The 17530-nt window shown below is 45.3% G+C and overlaps 1 protein-coding gene and 1 long non-coding RNA gene across 5 annotated transcripts in view; one reads left to right on the top strand and one right to left on the bottom strand.

Annotated features, from left to right (window-relative positions):
* The window catches only part of LOC106004334, a 43083-nt gene extending 37099 nt beyond the window's left edge, over positions 1-5984 (bottom strand). For both annotated transcript variants that reach the window (XR_006601661.1, XR_006601660.1), the window contains exon 1: positions 5164-5984. This is a non-coding gene — a long non-coding RNA (uncharacterized LOC106004334). The remainder of the gene's footprint in view (positions 1-5163) is intronic.
* UBE4B (ubiquitination factor E4B) overlaps positions 1-17530 on the top strand; it is a 120219-nt gene that overhangs the window by 61219 nt on the left and 41470 nt on the right. For 2 of the 3 annotated variants that reach the window (XM_045063713.1, XM_045063714.1), the window contains 7 exons: positions 1677-1905; positions 2364-2777; positions 3521-3661; positions 10274-10415; positions 11268-11368; positions 12548-12662; positions 16546-16629. In XM_045063713.1, coding sequence (XP_044919648.1) covers positions 1677-1905; positions 2364-2777; positions 3521-3661; positions 10274-10415; positions 11268-11368; positions 12548-12662; positions 16546-16629 — 1226 coding nt within the window. The remainder of the gene's footprint in view (positions 1-1676; positions 1906-2363; positions 2778-3520; positions 3662-10273; positions 10416-11267; positions 11369-12547; positions 12663-16545; positions 16630-17530) is intronic. The other variant, XM_045063716.1, reaches the window with a different exon arrangement.

Genomic DNA, 17530 nt, shown 5'->3' on the forward strand with positions numbered 1-17530 from the left:
CACTGCTGTTTGGCCACTGTCCACGGATCTTACTGATAAACCATTTTTTTTTTCAACTTTCATGATTTCTCTAGCAGAAAACTATATAAATAAGTTAACGTTCTCCATTATTTCAGAGTTGAAGTTAATGTCTCTAATAAATAGGAGTCCACTGGACGGTCTCCAGGGGTGCTGGGCGAGGTGCTCGGATGACCTGTACTTGCTTGAAGTGCCGATCAGGTCATGTGCAGACCGTGGAGTAAATCTCGATCAAATTGCTTAGCAGGCTAAAACATTGATATTTTGCTGTGTTTCCAGGATTCTATTTTAAGAGGCTACCCTAAACCGCACTTCTGTAACAAAGCAGTAAAACTTCTAGCAAGATCACAGCATTTCGGGCACTGACACTCTTCTTTTGACAGAAGTCATTTGGAATGCGGAAGAGATGGGGTGGTGTGCTGTGTGTTCCTTTCATGTCACTCGACCATGACCTTGCTCCCTGATGTATTCCTGGGGCCTAGAAGTGTGCCTGGCACTTAATAATCCCTCTGTAGAGGTACTTTAAATGAGTGAAATGAAAAGAAGGTTGTCTTTCCCTTTTTTGTGCTGCCCATCTTCCCTGGCAAGAAAAGTCCCCCATGTTCCTGGCAGATGGGTAGTTCACTTCTGATTTTACTGGGATCTTATTACTACTATGGTTAAAGATGTGAGCCTGTGTTTCAAAAGCCTGCCACCACTTCTTCGTCTTCTTCTTTTTTTTTTTTTTTTTAAAGTAATAGCTACTTTTTAATGAAATGTTTAGTACAGAGAGAGAAAGTGAGCGAGCAAGTGGGGCGGGGGGAGAGCAAGACTCTCTACCAGACTCCCCGCTGAGCAAGGAGCCTGACGATCTCACAACCCTGAGATCATGACCTGAGCCTAAATCAAGAGCGGGTGCTTAGCCGGCTGAGCCACCCAGGCACCCCCTTGTTATTTTTCTTATTGTAAACCTTAGAATTCTTAAATCTGTCTTGTACATATATAAGTGACTATTTTTAATAGCCAGATCAGATAAGGTTTACAGTGTTACAGCTCTCATGTATTTAGTGATATTTAAAATGTATCTGAAGACCTGCGGTAAAGCATTTGGGAGCTTCGAAGAATAAGGAAGGAGTTAGAAAATAGAATTTGTTCCAGAAGGCCAGATGGTGACTAAATATTAGAACCTTCATAAAAGATTTTGAACCTGGCATTTAGTGGTTTTACTGTGCATAATACATTGGTAGGTGAAGAAATGTGAACCCAGCTTTGTTTCTAGAACGATAAACAAAACAGATAATATATATGAGCAGTGATTCTCTTTGGGTGCGCTCCAATTCTCTTTTCTTTTCTTTTTTTAAATATGTTTTGTATTTCGGCATAATTTTAGATTTACAGAAGAGTTTTGGAGATCGTGGCAGCAGTTCCCATACGCCATTCACCCAGTTTCCCTAATGTTTCCATCTTATGTAACCATAGTCTGTTTGTCAGAACTAAGTCATTACTATTATCTGAACTTGGGCTTTGTTTGGATTTCACCAGTTTTCCCGCAGTGTCCTCTCACTGTTTCAGAATCCAGTCCGGACGCCACACTGACCCTCTGGTTCCCTTTGGCTGATTCAAGGACTGTGTATGTGAAGAAGCATTGTAACCTCTTCTTTATTCTGCCTTTCCAACAGTGTTCTCTGATTTTAAGGACTTGATTGGCCAGATTTTAATGGAAGTGCTAATGATGTCTGCTCAGACCAGAGATGAAAATCCCTTTGCCAGTCTGACGGCCACGTCACAGCCAATTGCAGCGGCAGCTCGGTCACCAGACAGAAATCTCATGCTCGCTACCGGCTCCAACCCAGGAACTAGCCCCATGTTCTGCGGCGTGGGTTCCTTCGGTGCCAGCTCTTTCTCTAGGTCAGTGTGGTTCCTTGTGCAGAGCGAGCTCGGTAGTAGAACAGCCAGGAAGTGTGTGAGGGCAGGGACCTCAAGGGCCTTTGCCAGTCAGAGGGCGGCATGTGTTGTGTTTGGGTGGGGGCACTCCGTCGTGGCTGGAGAGCTTGCCTTTTCCAGATAGGGTTGTCTGGCTTCCCGTCGTGAGGCTGTTGGTAAAGTTTAGAAGCAGATGGCTGGATATAGTACATTATTCTCTGGAAAGGAGGCTTTAGCTACCGTAAATGTAGCCTCAAGATGGGCACGGAAGTCGGATTAGAACCATTTAGATGAGTATCTGAGAGATTCGTACACCTGCATGTTTAGAGATACGAAGTGTCATCAGAGTGTTCTTTAAAAGCGTGACTAGTTTCCGTTTTAGTGATTTACCTCAAGTGTGTCTTCAATTTTCTCTTCTTTCCTCTCTTTCTCAACTGACTCAGCCTCTATGAAACTAGCCCAGCCCCCCGTTCAGGTTTCTGGAGCTCGGCGCCGGTCAGGAGTCCGTCCTTTGCCTCCTCCCCTGCCCGTGCAGCCGGCCCGACGGCCGGGCCCGCCACTTCCCTCAGCCCGCACGCCGCGGCTCCTGGGTCTGCCGCAGGAAGCCAGCCCTCATCTCCACGGTATCGCCCCTACACCGTCACCCACCCGTGGGGGTCTTCAACTTCTCCTACCCCGCGGTCCCCGGGCATCTCCATTCTGTCCAGCTCGCCCAGCCTCCCCGCCCTCGCTAGTAGCCTTCAAGCGGTGCCCGCCAGCTCTCCCAGACAGAGACCCAGCAGCCTAGGGCCACCTTCCCTGGCCGCCTCGCCCAGTGCCGCAAGCAGACGTCCCTCAGCCCTAAGGATCTCTCCTAGGTATTTATTCAGCAGGAGAGCTGGGTACGTGTTTGCAGTGCAGGGAGAGGCGATTAACTCGCTTTGGAAGGACTGGTGTGTGACGCTGACCTCAGTTACATGTGTTTCCCTGTTTGGGGTTATTAACCTGTGTGTATAACCAGTCTGGTGGGCTCGCGCCCAAGTCCGTGCTTCTGCCGGGCTTTGATAACCTGAAGTGGTGGGTGTCCATGGTGCGTCCCTCAGTCTGCTCTTACCCCTCGCTCTTCCTCCTTCCTGTCCAAAAAAAAAAAAAGGAGTCACTTTCCGTTTTTTGAAATCCAGTTCATGTGTCATTGCTCTTTACAGATGAGGTCCAGAGGCTGTGGGCAGTTCGACTTGAGAGTTGGGGCTCACAGAGCACTTTATAGCCCTCTGTACTGTGGTCGATCATAGTTGGAATACAGTTAGCCCCCGGGGTGGCGGGAGCAAGTCTGGGCCTGTGTCCCTTACCTCTGACCACTGGTCTGGGCCCGTGCTTGTGCCTTGACCCTTTGATTTGAGCCTGTTGGAAAGGAGCCCTAACAGAATGCCACTAATCCAATGTGCCTGGCCCCCCACCATGTACCTGCGTCTTTCTGTCATTGAGATGAATTGTTTTTCTGCATGTCCGTAACCAGAACTTTTAGCATAACATTTAATTAAAAAGCGATAGTTACAAAAGATTTCCACTTCTTGTCTTTTCCTTTGTTCCCTGATGACCTTTTTTGCTTCTGTTGTGGTAGTATGTACGACAGTCCTCTCTCCTTCCTCTTCCTCGCGCTTTCTGGCGACAGTAGTGATGAAGATGAAGAAGAAGATGGTGATGGTGATGATGAAGGTGGTGGTGGTGGTGATGAGTTTTCTTGTGTCCAGTTTGGGTCCAGGTATCGGAGGAATGGAGTCTCACCCCTGCATGTGCATAGGTGCTTAGGAACTAACTTTTATATAAGCCCTCACTAGGGCCGTGCTTCGAATCTTAAACAGGGCAGGTCAAACGAGACGGCCTGGAGAGGCAGGATGTGGCGAGCTTGCATGGAGTGAGGCATTAGGACCTTACCTTACTCTAGGGTAAAGTGGCACCTAGGAAAGTCTTCCTCGTTGTTGCCTGGTGAGGTTGGAGGAACGCTTATGTGTAATCATTTATCAGAGACACAAACAGCAGATTAAAGATGAGTCATCAAGCCTAAGGTCTGAAATGAGGGACCCTTCGTTCATCTATGGCGGGTTTTCTTTTAAGCTGCCAGATGTGAGCAAACCGTACACAGTGGGGGCATGTTTCCTTACGTGCGGTTGCATGGACTGCTGCTACTTAGGAATGGCAACGGGGCTGTGTACGTGTGTGTGTGTGTGTTTCCCCCTCTCCTGCCCCAGCCGGGTGTGGCAATCTATTTAAGAGTGTGTGGGGCCATCCCGTCTGGTATAACTGATTCTGCTTCCACTTCTAACCTTAAATTTCACTGATCACCTCCTTGACCGCAGTGAAGCTAGATCCTTGTTTAGACAGCCTCTGGAATGACAGTCAAGGCTGACACTTAGTTCGCGATGCTGCTGAATGTTCCCCCACACCCCCGGAAGCCGTGTGAAAAAAGACTGCTTGGGTTCTCTAGGTGACTTTGGGCAAGAAGATATAATAGCACCTTCCTTCTGAACCCCTGACTCATTGTCTTACGATTTTGCTCTTAAATTGAAGTTTCCACTGGACTGATTTGGTATTTGTGCTCAGCACTGTTCAAAAATAACTCCGGGTTATAAATAGAGACGGCACTAGGCCTTAGGTATACTTCATTAAATTTGACAGCGTTCAGAAGAAACATTAGAGAGAGTACATAAGGAGAGAAAGGAATGCTGGTGCAGGGTTGGATATCGATTCAGGAAGGTTGATATTTGTATTGGGTTGAACGTTGTGTTACGGTTTCTCAAGTAAATTTCCCGAAGGTGGAAGTGTCTTTTTCACATGGATAAAATCCTGCTGCGCCATTACAGTAATGCAGCAGGCATCCTTTTTAGGAATCCGTTTCTGTACATGATGGAAGTGCTTTGTTAATCGGTTTTACTGTAAATGGTGAGAGAAATGCTCTCTCTCCCTGGCCTATTTATCTCCAGCTTGCACTCAGGAAGGTACCAGATTGTGTGCTGCTTTTACTAGCACTGGGCTCCTAGCATCCCAGCCTCGTCTCTGATCTAGATTCGGCAGCTACAACGGGAGATAACTGTGTAATGATAGCTCTAAATACTGAGCATCGCGGGCCAGACCCCGTGCCAGCACTCTGCACACATTATCCCTCTGTCCTCACAGCGGCCCTCCCAGCTACCATAAGGAACCCCGGGGGACAGGGAGGTCAGTCGCGTAACTAAGTTCGCGGCAAGGCCCGAGTCCGGAACTCACCTGCCGCACCCCACGCTGTGCTCGCGGTAGGGCTCGTGCTGTTCTCGCCCTCACTGGCTACCTCGCTCCTCAGTGTTCATGCTTTTACTCTGTTCTTGGCAAGGAAGTGCCAGCCTTTTACTCGGTAATTACAAAATTCCATTCAGTTGGCAGGTCCTTTGCTGGCTGTTAAAATGGAATCTGATCTCTCCAGATTTTGGCAACTTCTTAACTTTCTGAATCGCTTTCAAGCAGAATGTGAGAGGATGTAGAAAAATACATAACTGATTAAGCAAATAGGCACTCAAGAGTGCACGTAGGGCCAAAACCAAGAGGAGGTCACAAAAAACCTTGTTAATTTGAGTGATCAGGAAGAACCAGGTATTTTCTTGCCAGTTGATCTTCCCAGAATTTCATTTACATTCAGGTGAGCAGTTTCTGCACCTGCGCCTTGCCCGGTGAGATGAGTGTTGTAGAAGGAGCAACAGGGGCCGCATCTGTCCCCCTCCGGCCCCCTGTCCTGCTCGCCTGGTGGCGCTGACAGGTTACAGTAGTTGGGACACACGTTCCAATGTTAATTATCTGTGGTGGGGATGAGGAGGATTAACTTAAGAAAGGCAGAACGTGGCTCCTGTGATGTCCTGTAGCCTCTGTGAGAGGAGCTTTTTGAATTCTGAGGATTGACCTGATGCAGGAGTGGAACCAGCAAAGTGAGAGAATCGTCTTGTACTGAAGATAACGTCGCATTTGCTCTGAGGAAAGTTTTTCCAAGTGTTTGCTGGGAAAGAAATCTATTTGTAACTGCTCAGATATTTCCGTGAAGGAGGCGGAATCTTCAGGGTCGGGAACTGGTGTGAGTAGAGAAAGGGACAGTTAGCAAATGGTAAAAGATGGTCACATTCACCCCTCGTTTCTGCGGCCCGTCACTGCTTGGAGAGGAAACATGGACACACTCCCACCATGTGTGTCTCCAGACGCTCCAGCGACGTCCCTGCTCACACAGAGTAAAACGCAGAGCCTTGCCCTGACCCATGGGACACTTGGTCTCCAGTACACACACGTGCACATACCACACGCACGCGTGCATTCCTCCTTTCCAACCTCACGTGCCTCCCCTCGCCTACACCTTCTGCTGCGTGCCACCCTGTTCTTTTTTTTTTTTTTTTTTTTTAAGATTTTATTTATTTATTAGAGTGAGAGAGAGAGCATGAAAGGGGAGAAGGTCAGAAGGAGAAGCAGACTTCCCACGGAGCTGGGAGCCCGATGCAGGGCTCAGTCCTGGGATTCTGGGATAGTGACCTGAGCCGAAGGCAGTTGCCCAACCAACTGAGCCACCCAGGTAACCCCTTGCCACCCTCTTCTTGACCTCACTTGGCATCGTCACTGATGCCTTAGGTCTTCGCGCTTACTTCCTCTCTTTGGACAGCTGTCCCCAAGATGACTGCCCTGACGCCCTCAGGTCCCCGTCTACAGACCACCCTCACAGAGGGTCAGAGTACACGTGATAGAAAGCACACATGCATACTTACTGCCCATCTCTGTCACCATGCTCCGCTTTCGTTGTTCTTCATAGCATTCCTGTATTGTTTTGGACTGTCCCCTGCTCCAGAGTATAATCCCCGTACCAGCAGGCTCTGTTCCATTCCGTGTGCTGCCCCCAGAGCCTACAACAGCGCCTGGAATACACAGCATGCCGTGAACATTTGTTCAGTGAATTCACACTGCTCGAACCCCACTGCTCTGACTTTGCCTTGCACTGAGAAAACACAGCATTCTCAAGTCTGCATTCAAAAAAGTGGGTTACATAGGAGAGAGATTATTCATGCCTTTATAGAAGAAATTACCAAGGAACATGTTTTCTCCGTACATTTCAAATGGGATTCGGCTTGCGCAGATCTCATGCACGTTGGCTCCCCAGAAGGATTCAGGTCTATTTCTATTATGGGAAGTAATCAGTTTGTTAAATTGGACTGTTGATGTAGTTACCAGAAAATGGCTCACACATTCTCCCAGAAGGAGGTATAAGTTTGTAGATACTCACAGGACTGGAATGTGACATATTTCCAATGTGGTATTCCATGTGTCACAGTTGTTAAAAGCATCATGACTTTCAGAATAACTGGTTTAGGGGAAAATGAAATGTTATTTTAAAACTCTAAGGATGTTTATTGCTAGCATGAACACATGCACACAAACACTACACCACTGCCTCCTTCAGCGTGGCATTCAAAATTGGAGTCCGGTGCTCTCACCTTGAACCTGAAGATCGTTGTGCGTTTTGATCATTGAGACCTGTGTGAAGCGTTGTTGAGACCGGCCACTGTTCATGCCAGAGGATCGTGGTTTACTTCCCCACCTTTAGGGCCAATCTTAAAATCAGTAATCTACGGACAAATGCTGGGGTTTATTCTGCATTTCCTATTTGGTTAAATTTTATTTCATTTTTTTAGTCGTCTTCTGTTCTTGAGAGTTAGCTAAAGTGTTTTTTGGTGTCTGACAGATGATCACCAAAATATACGAACTTCTTTTAGCTATGAAAATTCTCTAATATATTCTGGGTGCCTTTCATTGCATTGCCTGGCATGAGACAATCTTCTACGTACATTGTCACTTTTCATGTCTCAGTGAAACAGCTGTGAAGATACCTCAGTTGGCTTTGAGGTGTTTTAAGTTAAAATTCAGTGGAATGTGTCAGCTGAGGATGGACCCTAGTTTTGGTGGCCACTGCGTAAGCCCACTGACTTCACGCAGGTGTTTGCATGCTGGCTGTGGGTACTGACCCTTTGCAGCTAGCAAGGACTTAACGGCATCAGATGTAAGACACTTTTCATCAGAAGTGTAAAAATGAGAAAAATTTGGGTCTTATTATCAAGGAGATGTATAATTGAAATTTTCATTTTAAACATGAGGCAGATCGGTTTTCATTGTTTTCTGTGAGAGGCACTCAAAGGAAAATTAACCTTAGTTGGGTCTGAGGAAAGCCTGTGTTGGTCAAGTTCATCTTCGGAAGTGCAGTGAATAATGATGGGCTGACATCAGACAGAAGAGGAAAGAATCACAGAGAGCTTGAAACTGAGATGGTACCGTAAGAAAATACCTCCCTTTCCCCTTTCTACTTTTGGGGATTCACCACACTTCTCATATTTGTGGATGAGTTTTGGTGTTTCTCATGGTTGCTTTTTGTCGTCCCCCGCCCCCCCCGCCACAGTGCTTTCTTCTCTCCTCCGTTCTGTCCGAGCTGTAGAGCAGATTGTAGGAATTCAGATTTACTAGACTCTGGCCTGAAGGCCTTGGATTTAAAACTGGCATTGTTTTCATCTTTGTAATTTTAATACCATACTTTAATTCCAAGGTCAAATCTCTGAGCACCAGGGGTTTGAGCTGCACAGATCCACATATATGTGGATTTTTTTCAGTAAATACAGTGCAGTACTGTAAATGTATTTTCTCTTCTTTATGGTTTTCTTTTTTTTTTTTTTAAGATTTTTTATTTTATTTATTTGACAGAGAAAGATCACAGGTAGGCAGAGAGGCAGGCAGAGAGAGGGGGGGAAGCAGGCTCCCCATGGAGCGGAGAACCCAACGCGGGGCTCGATCCCAGGACCCCCAGGATCATGACCTGAGCCGAAGGCAGAGGCTTTAATCCACTGAGCCACCCAGGCGCCGCTCCTTTATGGTTTTCTTAACAGTATTTTGGTTTTTTTAGCTTAAGAATAGTATTTAAGAATATACTGTAAGAATACAGTATATGATACCTATACAAAATACATGGTAATCCACTGTTACGTTATTAGTAAGGCAAAATAGGCTGTTAGTCATTAAGTTTTTGGGGAATCAGAAGTTAAATGCAATTTTCAGTTGCATGGAGTTGGCACTCCTAAACCCTGTGTTGTTCAAGGGTCAGCTGTATTTTTCTAAAATTCTGAGGTCAGTTATGCATATATTCCAGAATTAGTTCATGTATATCTATGCATCTACCTGCATAACGTGTTGTTAATACCTCAATCCCTATTAGTCCTGTCGGTTTCTAGCCTTTAATTGTCTGTCCCAGTTGAAGTAGGCATGGGTGGGCCTTTCAAGGTCATGCTGTTCTTCCCATCCTTTGTCATCTTTCATAGGTAATTTTTTTGCTAAGTTTATGCTTTCTCATTTCCTTTTCATTTCAAAATGCCTAGCCTCTCTGGTGCCATGATTACTCTCTTTGTATCTTTCGCGTATATCGAATAAATTTGTGAGCTAAACATCAGATTTGGTCTGTGACTTGTTGATGGCTGATCTCCACTTTCATTTCCTCACACCTAGCCCTTGAGAGAATGTTTGGCTTTGGTCTCGGTGAATAGTTAATTGCTCATCATAACAGCGCTTCGTGCTGTGTCTTGCTTCTGTTTTACAAAGCACTTCGGTTTGGTTTCCTTTAAGCCTCAGAGCAGAGGAGAAGAGAAGATTCTAGGGTCAGGGGACAGGCAAGCAGCACAGCCGGAATAGAACCCGAGTTGGGATAACCCTACACAGGATTTTTGTTTTGTGTTTACTGTACAACTTTGACTTTTTCATGAAAATTTTTGGAAATTTTTACGTTAATACAAGTAGGTTTATGTTTCTTTCTGTAACTGGACGGTTCTCCTCCTCTGGTCCTATTGCCAAAGGCTGGCTGAAGGCTTTTGAGGTTATGCCAGAAGTCGTGAGAAGGGGTCTTCTTGTTCACCTTTGTTACTTTACTCCTGCTGAGTTCAGTGACAGCAGTAGCGTCGTCTGGTCTCTGCCTCCGAGTCAGCTTGAGTGAAGCTGGGCCGGTTTGATTTAAATCCATGTGCTAGCCCTTCTAATGCCCAGCCCAGTAACAGTTCCTAGTCCTCCTGGCTTTGACAGTGGCCATTCCCAGTAAGATAAGGTGTTGGGTCTCTGATCCAACTCTCTTCTTAGGTCAGTACGGTGTTTAGCAGGAGTTCCTGTTGCTGGACTCGGAGCAGGCGCAGTGAGCATCCGTTCCGGCCTCGGCTGCATGGGTGTCTGTGCTTTGTCGTGGGTGCAGGGATCCTAACGGGCTTTCTGCTACAGAAATGCAAACTCTGTCAAAATGATCCATTGAGAAGGGGTAAGAATCACCAATTTTCTGTTCTCTTCTCCGAAGTTTGGGAGCCTCTGGTGGGGCAAGTACCTGGGATTCCTACAGCGACCATTTCACCATTGAGACCTGCAAGGAGACAGACATGCTGAACTACCTCATCGAGTGTTTTGACCGAGTTGGAATAGAGGAAAAAAAAGCACCAAAGGTAATACGAAACAGATCCAGTTAAAAACCCATCCGAACCTGGTTATTTTTATGATAAATCATCATCTGCCCCCTTGGGGAACATTTCTTCCCTTAGTCAGTGAGGGAAGTGGTTCTCCGGCATGTGTTATGTGCCAGGCGCCGTGCTGGGAGCTCAGGGCGTTAGCAGTGAACCAAACACACAAAGAACTCACAGAACGCATGTCCTCGTGGCAGGAAGAAGTGATGGTGCCAAGTGCCGTTGCCACCAGGGTCTTCCATGGCCCTCACAGTTTCCGATAGACTGTGACAAGTGCTCACGGAGGGACCACCGACCCTAGGCTCCGTCTCAGGGCTCAGATGTCACGGTTGTTCGGTTGACCTAGTGTAGGCAGAACTATTTTTACTGTATGAAGAGGCAAATGCACCTCAGAGACACTGAGTGATTGTCTGCAATCACATAAAAGTCACAAAAACGGGATTTAAACTCCAGAAGCTGTGCTTTTTCTCCTGTTTCATGCCAACTTTATTATTTCTTTCCGTATTCGTTGTCCACTTCTAGTTTCCCAGACTAGTCCACTTGTCCACCTGTTAGTTACGTATTTGTGATGGCCTCTCTGGGTTTGTCGCACTGAACCTTAGCGGAAGCAGAACATGGGCGCCTCACTCTCCCGCTCCCTCTGCTCTGACTGTGGAGTTGGGCGGAGGCAGCACACGGGGACGATATAGTTACTCTAGTTTGTTTGTCACGAGTCAAGCAAGAGAAAAGTGTGCCATGTCCTGGGGATGGACGTCTCCTGATTCTTGTCCGTTTTCAACAGCGCAAGCGTATTCTGTTGGTTTTTGTGGTCCTGACCTTGGCCTTCTCTTTCAGACGTGCAGCCAGCCGGCAGTCAGCCAGCTTCTGAGCAACATCCGCTCGCAGTGCATATCCCATACTGCGCTAGTCCTGCAGGGTTCCCTCACGCAGCCAAGGTAGGAGGAACCGGGTGCACCCGGGGTAGCAGGGAGAGGACTCTGTCTGTCAGCAGACGTCGGGCTGTCCGGCCGACTTGCCTCACCTTGGATAAGGCACTTTCTCACCTGCAAGATGAAAGGGGTTGACTGGATGACCCAGGAGGTCCTGTTCTTTCTCTGTAACACCAGGAAAATGAAACACTCTCTGTCGGCTTTACTTCTAGACCGCTGTTGACCTAGGTCAGCATCAAGGCTCCTTGAAATCAGGGGAGAGCTTTGAAAAAAATGTGCAGGTTCTCACTTTCCATGTATCCTACAGTCAGTTTCTGTTACTCGGTGATAAATAATAGTGGGAGAGCAGTTCGTTCAGGAATCCCCCCAAAGTACAGACTACATTATTGATTGTTTCGGAGGGTTCCATCAAGGTTTCGAGTTCAATGAAAAGAGTATTTATGTATTTCACTTCTTTTACTTAAATATCTGAAGAAATAGAAGGAAGGAAAAGTGATGCGAAAACACTTAAGGAAGAAATGGCAAAGTCACAACATTTATTTGTTCTGGTTCTCTTCTATTACTCTCTGTTCCAGAACCATCTGGGTTTGAAACTTGTCAAAAAGAAGGAAAAGGTGGGGGCACCTGGCTGGCTCAGTCAGGGGAGCGAGGAACTCTTGATCTCCCAAGGTCATGAGTTTGATCCCACATTGGGTATAGAGATTACATAAATAAATAAACCTTCAAAAGGAAAAAAAAAGAAGAAGAAGAAGAAGAAAGAAAGGATAAACATCAAGATCATCAAGATCAAAACCTCAAGAAATATTCTGTGGTTAAAATTAACAAGAGTTTTATTTAAAAGTCCTCACCCATCGCTGGTCTTTTTCCTTTCAGTTGGCTGCATCATAAACAAATAAGTAAAAGAGACCTATAATGCTTCATTTTGGGGGTAATGCTTTATTTTTTAAGGGCTTGACTGTAGGAAAAGATGGCTTCTTTGAAACTTTCTACAGTCTCTTCATTCAAAAGACCAAAAAGCGATGATGAACAATTTAAGGTTGGTCTTTTGCCAAAATTGTTGTGTAGAATATTTGAGAGATTTAAAGTTTGACGTTTGGACACTTCTGCCGGCGTGACAGCCCGTGCGCCGTATTGTCACACACTGATGAGCTGAGCTGTCGCGGTTTGCCTCTTGTGGGTTCGCAGGTCCATGCAGCAGCCGTCCTTCCTGGTGCCGTATATGCTGTGCAGGAATCTCCCGTATGGCTTCATGCAGGAGCTGGTGCGGACCACTCACCAGGATGAAGAAGTGTTCAAGCAGGTGAGGCTTTGTGAATTTGCCGCTGGCACGTTTAACATAGGAGCTTCTATGCCAAGGCTGATTTCTCAAGACACTATACTGAAAACTTCGGTTTCAGATTTTGAACACACTTGTGTTCATTGCTCAGAGAGATCTACCTGAGATTTCTCTCTCGAGATAACCAGATTGACAGCTGCATGGTTCAGATCATTTGTCCATTTCAAGCCGTCAGGCAGCGAGTGTTGTAAGCAGTGCTGAGTGCCTTGAGAGGTAAGAAGTCACCTGAGGCTCTGTCCCTGATGTCAAGGTGCTTTCAACACAGGCATACTAAGAGATGGCACACGACATGACGTGCATTTGCCAGTTGAGTCATGTCGAAAATTAGTTCTCCAAGTTTGCAAAAAGGAGATTAGTAAACCAGCGACCAAATTAGCCCAGTGCAGTCTGCATACCCGACGGGATCTTTTGTCTTCTCGCCACTCAACTGGGAACGATGTCTCATATCTTGCTAATTACTTCTTTCATTAAGTATTCATGCAGTTTTTATATCTCACTGTGTGAAGTCAAGTGAAAATGCAGATTTGGGATATTTAGGAATAAAGCTATTTATTTAGTCCGAAAGGTTTCTTCTGAGGTGAAACTTTGGCATCATGCTTGGTCGCTGTGTTCCAGCCTGTGTCGTGACATGAACACTTTGCCATGGCAGCTCTCACACAAGCCGTTTCTGGTGATGGAAGGATTTTTATGACACTTTCTTATAATTTACCGTATGATTGTTTCTTTCTACACAGAACAAAGGCAGTAGCTCTAAGTGATATGATTGATTTTTTTTATACCTAATATTATTTGTAACTATTAATTTGAAATCTCAGGAATTGTGTTTTTAGCAGTTTTCAAAATGTTAGTAAAAGAAGAATCCCAAAGCAAAACTCCTAGTTAAGCGTCATGACCGTGTTAGGAATTCATCGACTACTCAGGAATACTCAAGGCAGCATAGTGAGCTTTTCCTCTCTGGAGAAAGAAAAATGAATTCTGATGAAAATAAACAGCTGTTAGGCTCCTGAGGGGCTCAGTCAGTTAAGCATCTGACTCAGTCCAACTCAGGTCTTGCTCTCAGAGTTATGGGATCAAGCCCCAGGTTGGGCTCCACTTTGGCATGGAGCCTACTTAAAAAAAAAAAAAAAAAGAAAGAAAAGAAAACAGAGAATAAATAACCATCTTGGAAGGTTTAAGGGGAGCCATCTGTTGTTTACGTGACATGCATTAATTAGAGTACTTTTCTGCGGCACCCGGCTGGCTCAGTCAGTGGAGCATACAACTCTTGATCTTTGGTTGTGAGCTCGACCCCCACATTGGGTGGGAAATAACTTAAAAAATAATCTTAAAAAAAAAAAAATGAGAACACTCTCCCTGTTGTACAAGACATCATTTGAGGAACCCAGAGTAGCTTTAGCTCTGTAAAATCGGCCCCGTGATCAGCTGGAAGGGCTGTGTTATGCTTATCTTACTCATAAAGAAACTTACACAAACGTTGTGAAGTGACCCCTTTTTTTTCAATTGAGATGAAATGCGCATAACATAAAACGAACCAATCCAGTGGCTTTTAGTGCATTCGCAGTGTTGTGCATCAACTGTTGGTTTTTATTTTCCTCCGGGGGCTGGGGCAGACGGGGGTAGGGGCAAAGAGAATCTTAAGCAGGCCCCACGGGGTGTGGGGCTCGATCTCACAACCCTGAGATCATGCCCTGAGCCAAAATCGAAGAGTCGGACGCTTAACCCACTGAGCTGCCCAGGTGCCCCCCACTGTTTCTTTTTAATCATAGCATTCTGATGCCTCTTCTGCCACTCAGTCCTGATCACTCCTTGTCTGTCTTTGCATTACCATGTGCTTTTTTCTTAGAGAGAAATGATGAGTGAGTGGAAAACAGCACTTCACTTTTTTGTCTGAAGAGTTTGGCAAATTTTTTTTTTAATATTTTATTTATTTATTTGATAGACAGAGATCACAAGTAGGCAGAGAGGCAGGCAGAGGGAGAGGAGGAAGCAGGCTCCCCGCCGAGCAGAGAGCCCGACATGGGGCTCGATCCCAGGACCCTGAGACCACGACCCGAGCTGAAAGTAGAGGCTTAACCCACTGAGCCACCCAGGCGCCCCAGGAGTTTGGCAAATTTGACCTATAAATCTTTGAAACTTCCGTCTCCTTTTAATGTTTGAGATGTTCACAGATAAATAAATAGTAGTTAGAATTTAGGATTGGAGATGAATACTTATATTTTTTTGTCATTGCTCAAAGGTGTTTATTTGAAAACAAGAGAATCGTTTAAAATACCCAAGTCAGGGGCATCTGGGTGGCTCAGGTGGTTAAGCATCTGCCTTCAGCTCATGTCATGATCTTGGGGTCCTGGGATCAAGCCCTACATCAGGCTCTCTGCTCAGTGGGGAGTCTGCTCCTCCCTCTGCTTGTGCTCTGTCTCAAATAAATAAACAAAAATCTTTAAAAAAAATTAAGTCACATGAATATTATAATGCTTGACTATTTGAAAAACATTACAGCTAGACTTGTCTATTATAAATTAAATCCTACCTGCAAAAGAGGATAAGTCTACTAGAAAACACTAAGATGTTTTCTTTATAGCATTCTGGAAAAAAGTTTTGACATTTTTCTAGATGACCAATTGTGAAATTTATTTTGGTGATTTGGGAACTTCAGTTTTGTGTTTCTGATTATAATATTGTCACCCGCCCATCACCACCCCTAAGCTTTACCTGTCCATTTTTAGTCAGCCTCTGACAGCATATTACTTCTATCCTGATGGTTTTGAGTTGCAAAAGCTGGGATGATCTCTTCCAGAGCTATCTTTTTACCTCAAGACACTCCACAGACACTTTGTAATCCAGAGCACCTTTCTTTCTTTCTTTTTTATTTTTTTAAATCCTGGGCTCCTTAAATGACCAGGCTACACAGTACAATGGGATGAAATTAGTAGGAAAGGGAATTTTTCAGATTTCCTAGGGCCTTTATAGAGCACTCCCATGTCAGCTTGTTGACATTTGGGGTTTCAGCTGTTGTTCATACCATCTTCTCCTTAATGTTACTGGTCTGGAATCCCAACCAACTCCCTAAGTGAGTCGGTCAGTGAGTGCATGGTGACATTTGTAGATGAGCTACGCTGAGCAAATTGTGCATGGTGACAGGGTGCCCTAGTATTGATGGTAAACTTGGGAAAATAAATCCGGGTGCCCTCGAGCTCTGGCTTCATGTCCGTGCATACATTTTACAAACAGAGGTAAGTCATTCTAGTCAAGTTTTCTTTTGCGTACTCCACATTTACCAGCTACCTCTTTGCTCTGTGTAATTAAAGTTAACGAAATGATGATAATATCCGTTACTGGCGTCTTTTTCTTGTTCTCTTCAAAATAGGGAACAGTGGAAAGAATCAGAAGAAAGTGGGAGAGTATTTTTAAATACTGATAGAGTTGAGATGATACTGGAACATTTAGTCCAGTTTCTTTATAGATTGTAGTTGCTTGGTTATCGGAAACATAGTCATTGTCGAGATGTGGAGAATTTAGTAGACTAGAGTGAGGACCCTTGGGGACTTCTATAGCAGCCTCAAAAGTTGTGAGTTTCTGTTGAGTCACTCGGAGTCCTGCCAGAGAATTGGGGCTTGCCAGATCCTGTTAACTCCGGAAAATTCAGCTAAATATATTACTTTATGGTTAGCCTCGTGGAAGGACAGAGCCACACTCCGTGGCCGGATACCAGACTCCTTTCTAAACAAAACAGCTTTTCCTTGGGGAAGGTGGAAATGCTGAGACATTCAGACTCAGCACTTTATTTTAGCACGCCTCCTGTTCTTACGTTTTCCTAAACTTACATTTTTTATTTCTTTTTTCCTTACAGATCTTTATCCCCATTTTACAAGGCCTGGCCCTCGCTGCCAAAGAGTGCTCCCTCGATAGTGACTACTTCAAGTACCCCCTCATGGTAAACCTTTGTTCTTTCTCTTTAAGCCGTTCAGTAAACGCTTTCTCCCAGATGATTTTAACATGCACTTTTCTTTAAGGTTATCAGCCTTGTTTTCACACTTAAAACCATAAAGCGCTGTGCTGGCCGCACAGTATTTGGTGTGCAGGAATGCATCAGTGAAGACGGGGAGGTAGCAGCCCAGGACATATTCCGCGCATGCGAGCCTTAGGCAGGAGTCAATGATACAAGCGCCGGAATGCTCTTGGCCTGATGTTGTAGCTTAGGAAAAAAACGATTCTTGGTGGATCCTTCTGCTCCTCCTGGCAACAGGCATACCATAATCAGGATGAAATTTTGTTATTAAAAAAAAAAACAAAAACATGTCAAGCAGAGAAAGACAACTATCATATGATCTCCCTGATATGAGGAAGTGGTGATGCAACATGGGGGCTTAAGTGGGTAGGAGAAGAATCAATGAAACAAGATGGGATTGGGAGGGAGACCAACCATAAGTGACTCTTAATCTCACAAAACAAACTGAGGGTTGCTGGGGGGAGGGGGTTTGGGAGAAGGGGGTGGGATTATGGACATTGGGGAGGGTATGTGCTTGGGTGAGTGCTGTGAAGTGTGTAAACCTGGTGATTCACAGACCTGTACCCCTGGGGATAAAAATATATGTTTATAAAAAAATAAAAAATTAATAGATTATCGGGACGCCTGGGTGGCTCAGTTGGTTAAGCAGCTGCATTTGGCTCAGGTCATGATCCCAGCGTCCTGGGATCGAGTCCCACATCGGGCTCCTTGCTTGGCAGGGAGCCTGCTTCTCCCTCTGCCTCTGCCTGTCACTCTGTCTGCCTGTGCTTGCTCTCGTTTCTCTCTCTATGACAAATAAATAAAATAAAAAATCTTTAAAAAAAAA

The sequence above is a fragment of the Mustela putorius genome, unplaced genomic scaffold (assembly GCF_011764305.1).
Source record: "Mustela putorius furo isolate JIRA1106 unplaced genomic scaffold, ASM1176430v1.1 tig00003853_pilon_pilon_pilon, whole genome shotgun sequence".
NCBI classification, from domain to species: Eukaryota; Metazoa; Chordata; class Mammalia; order Carnivora; family Mustelidae; genus Mustela; species Mustela putorius.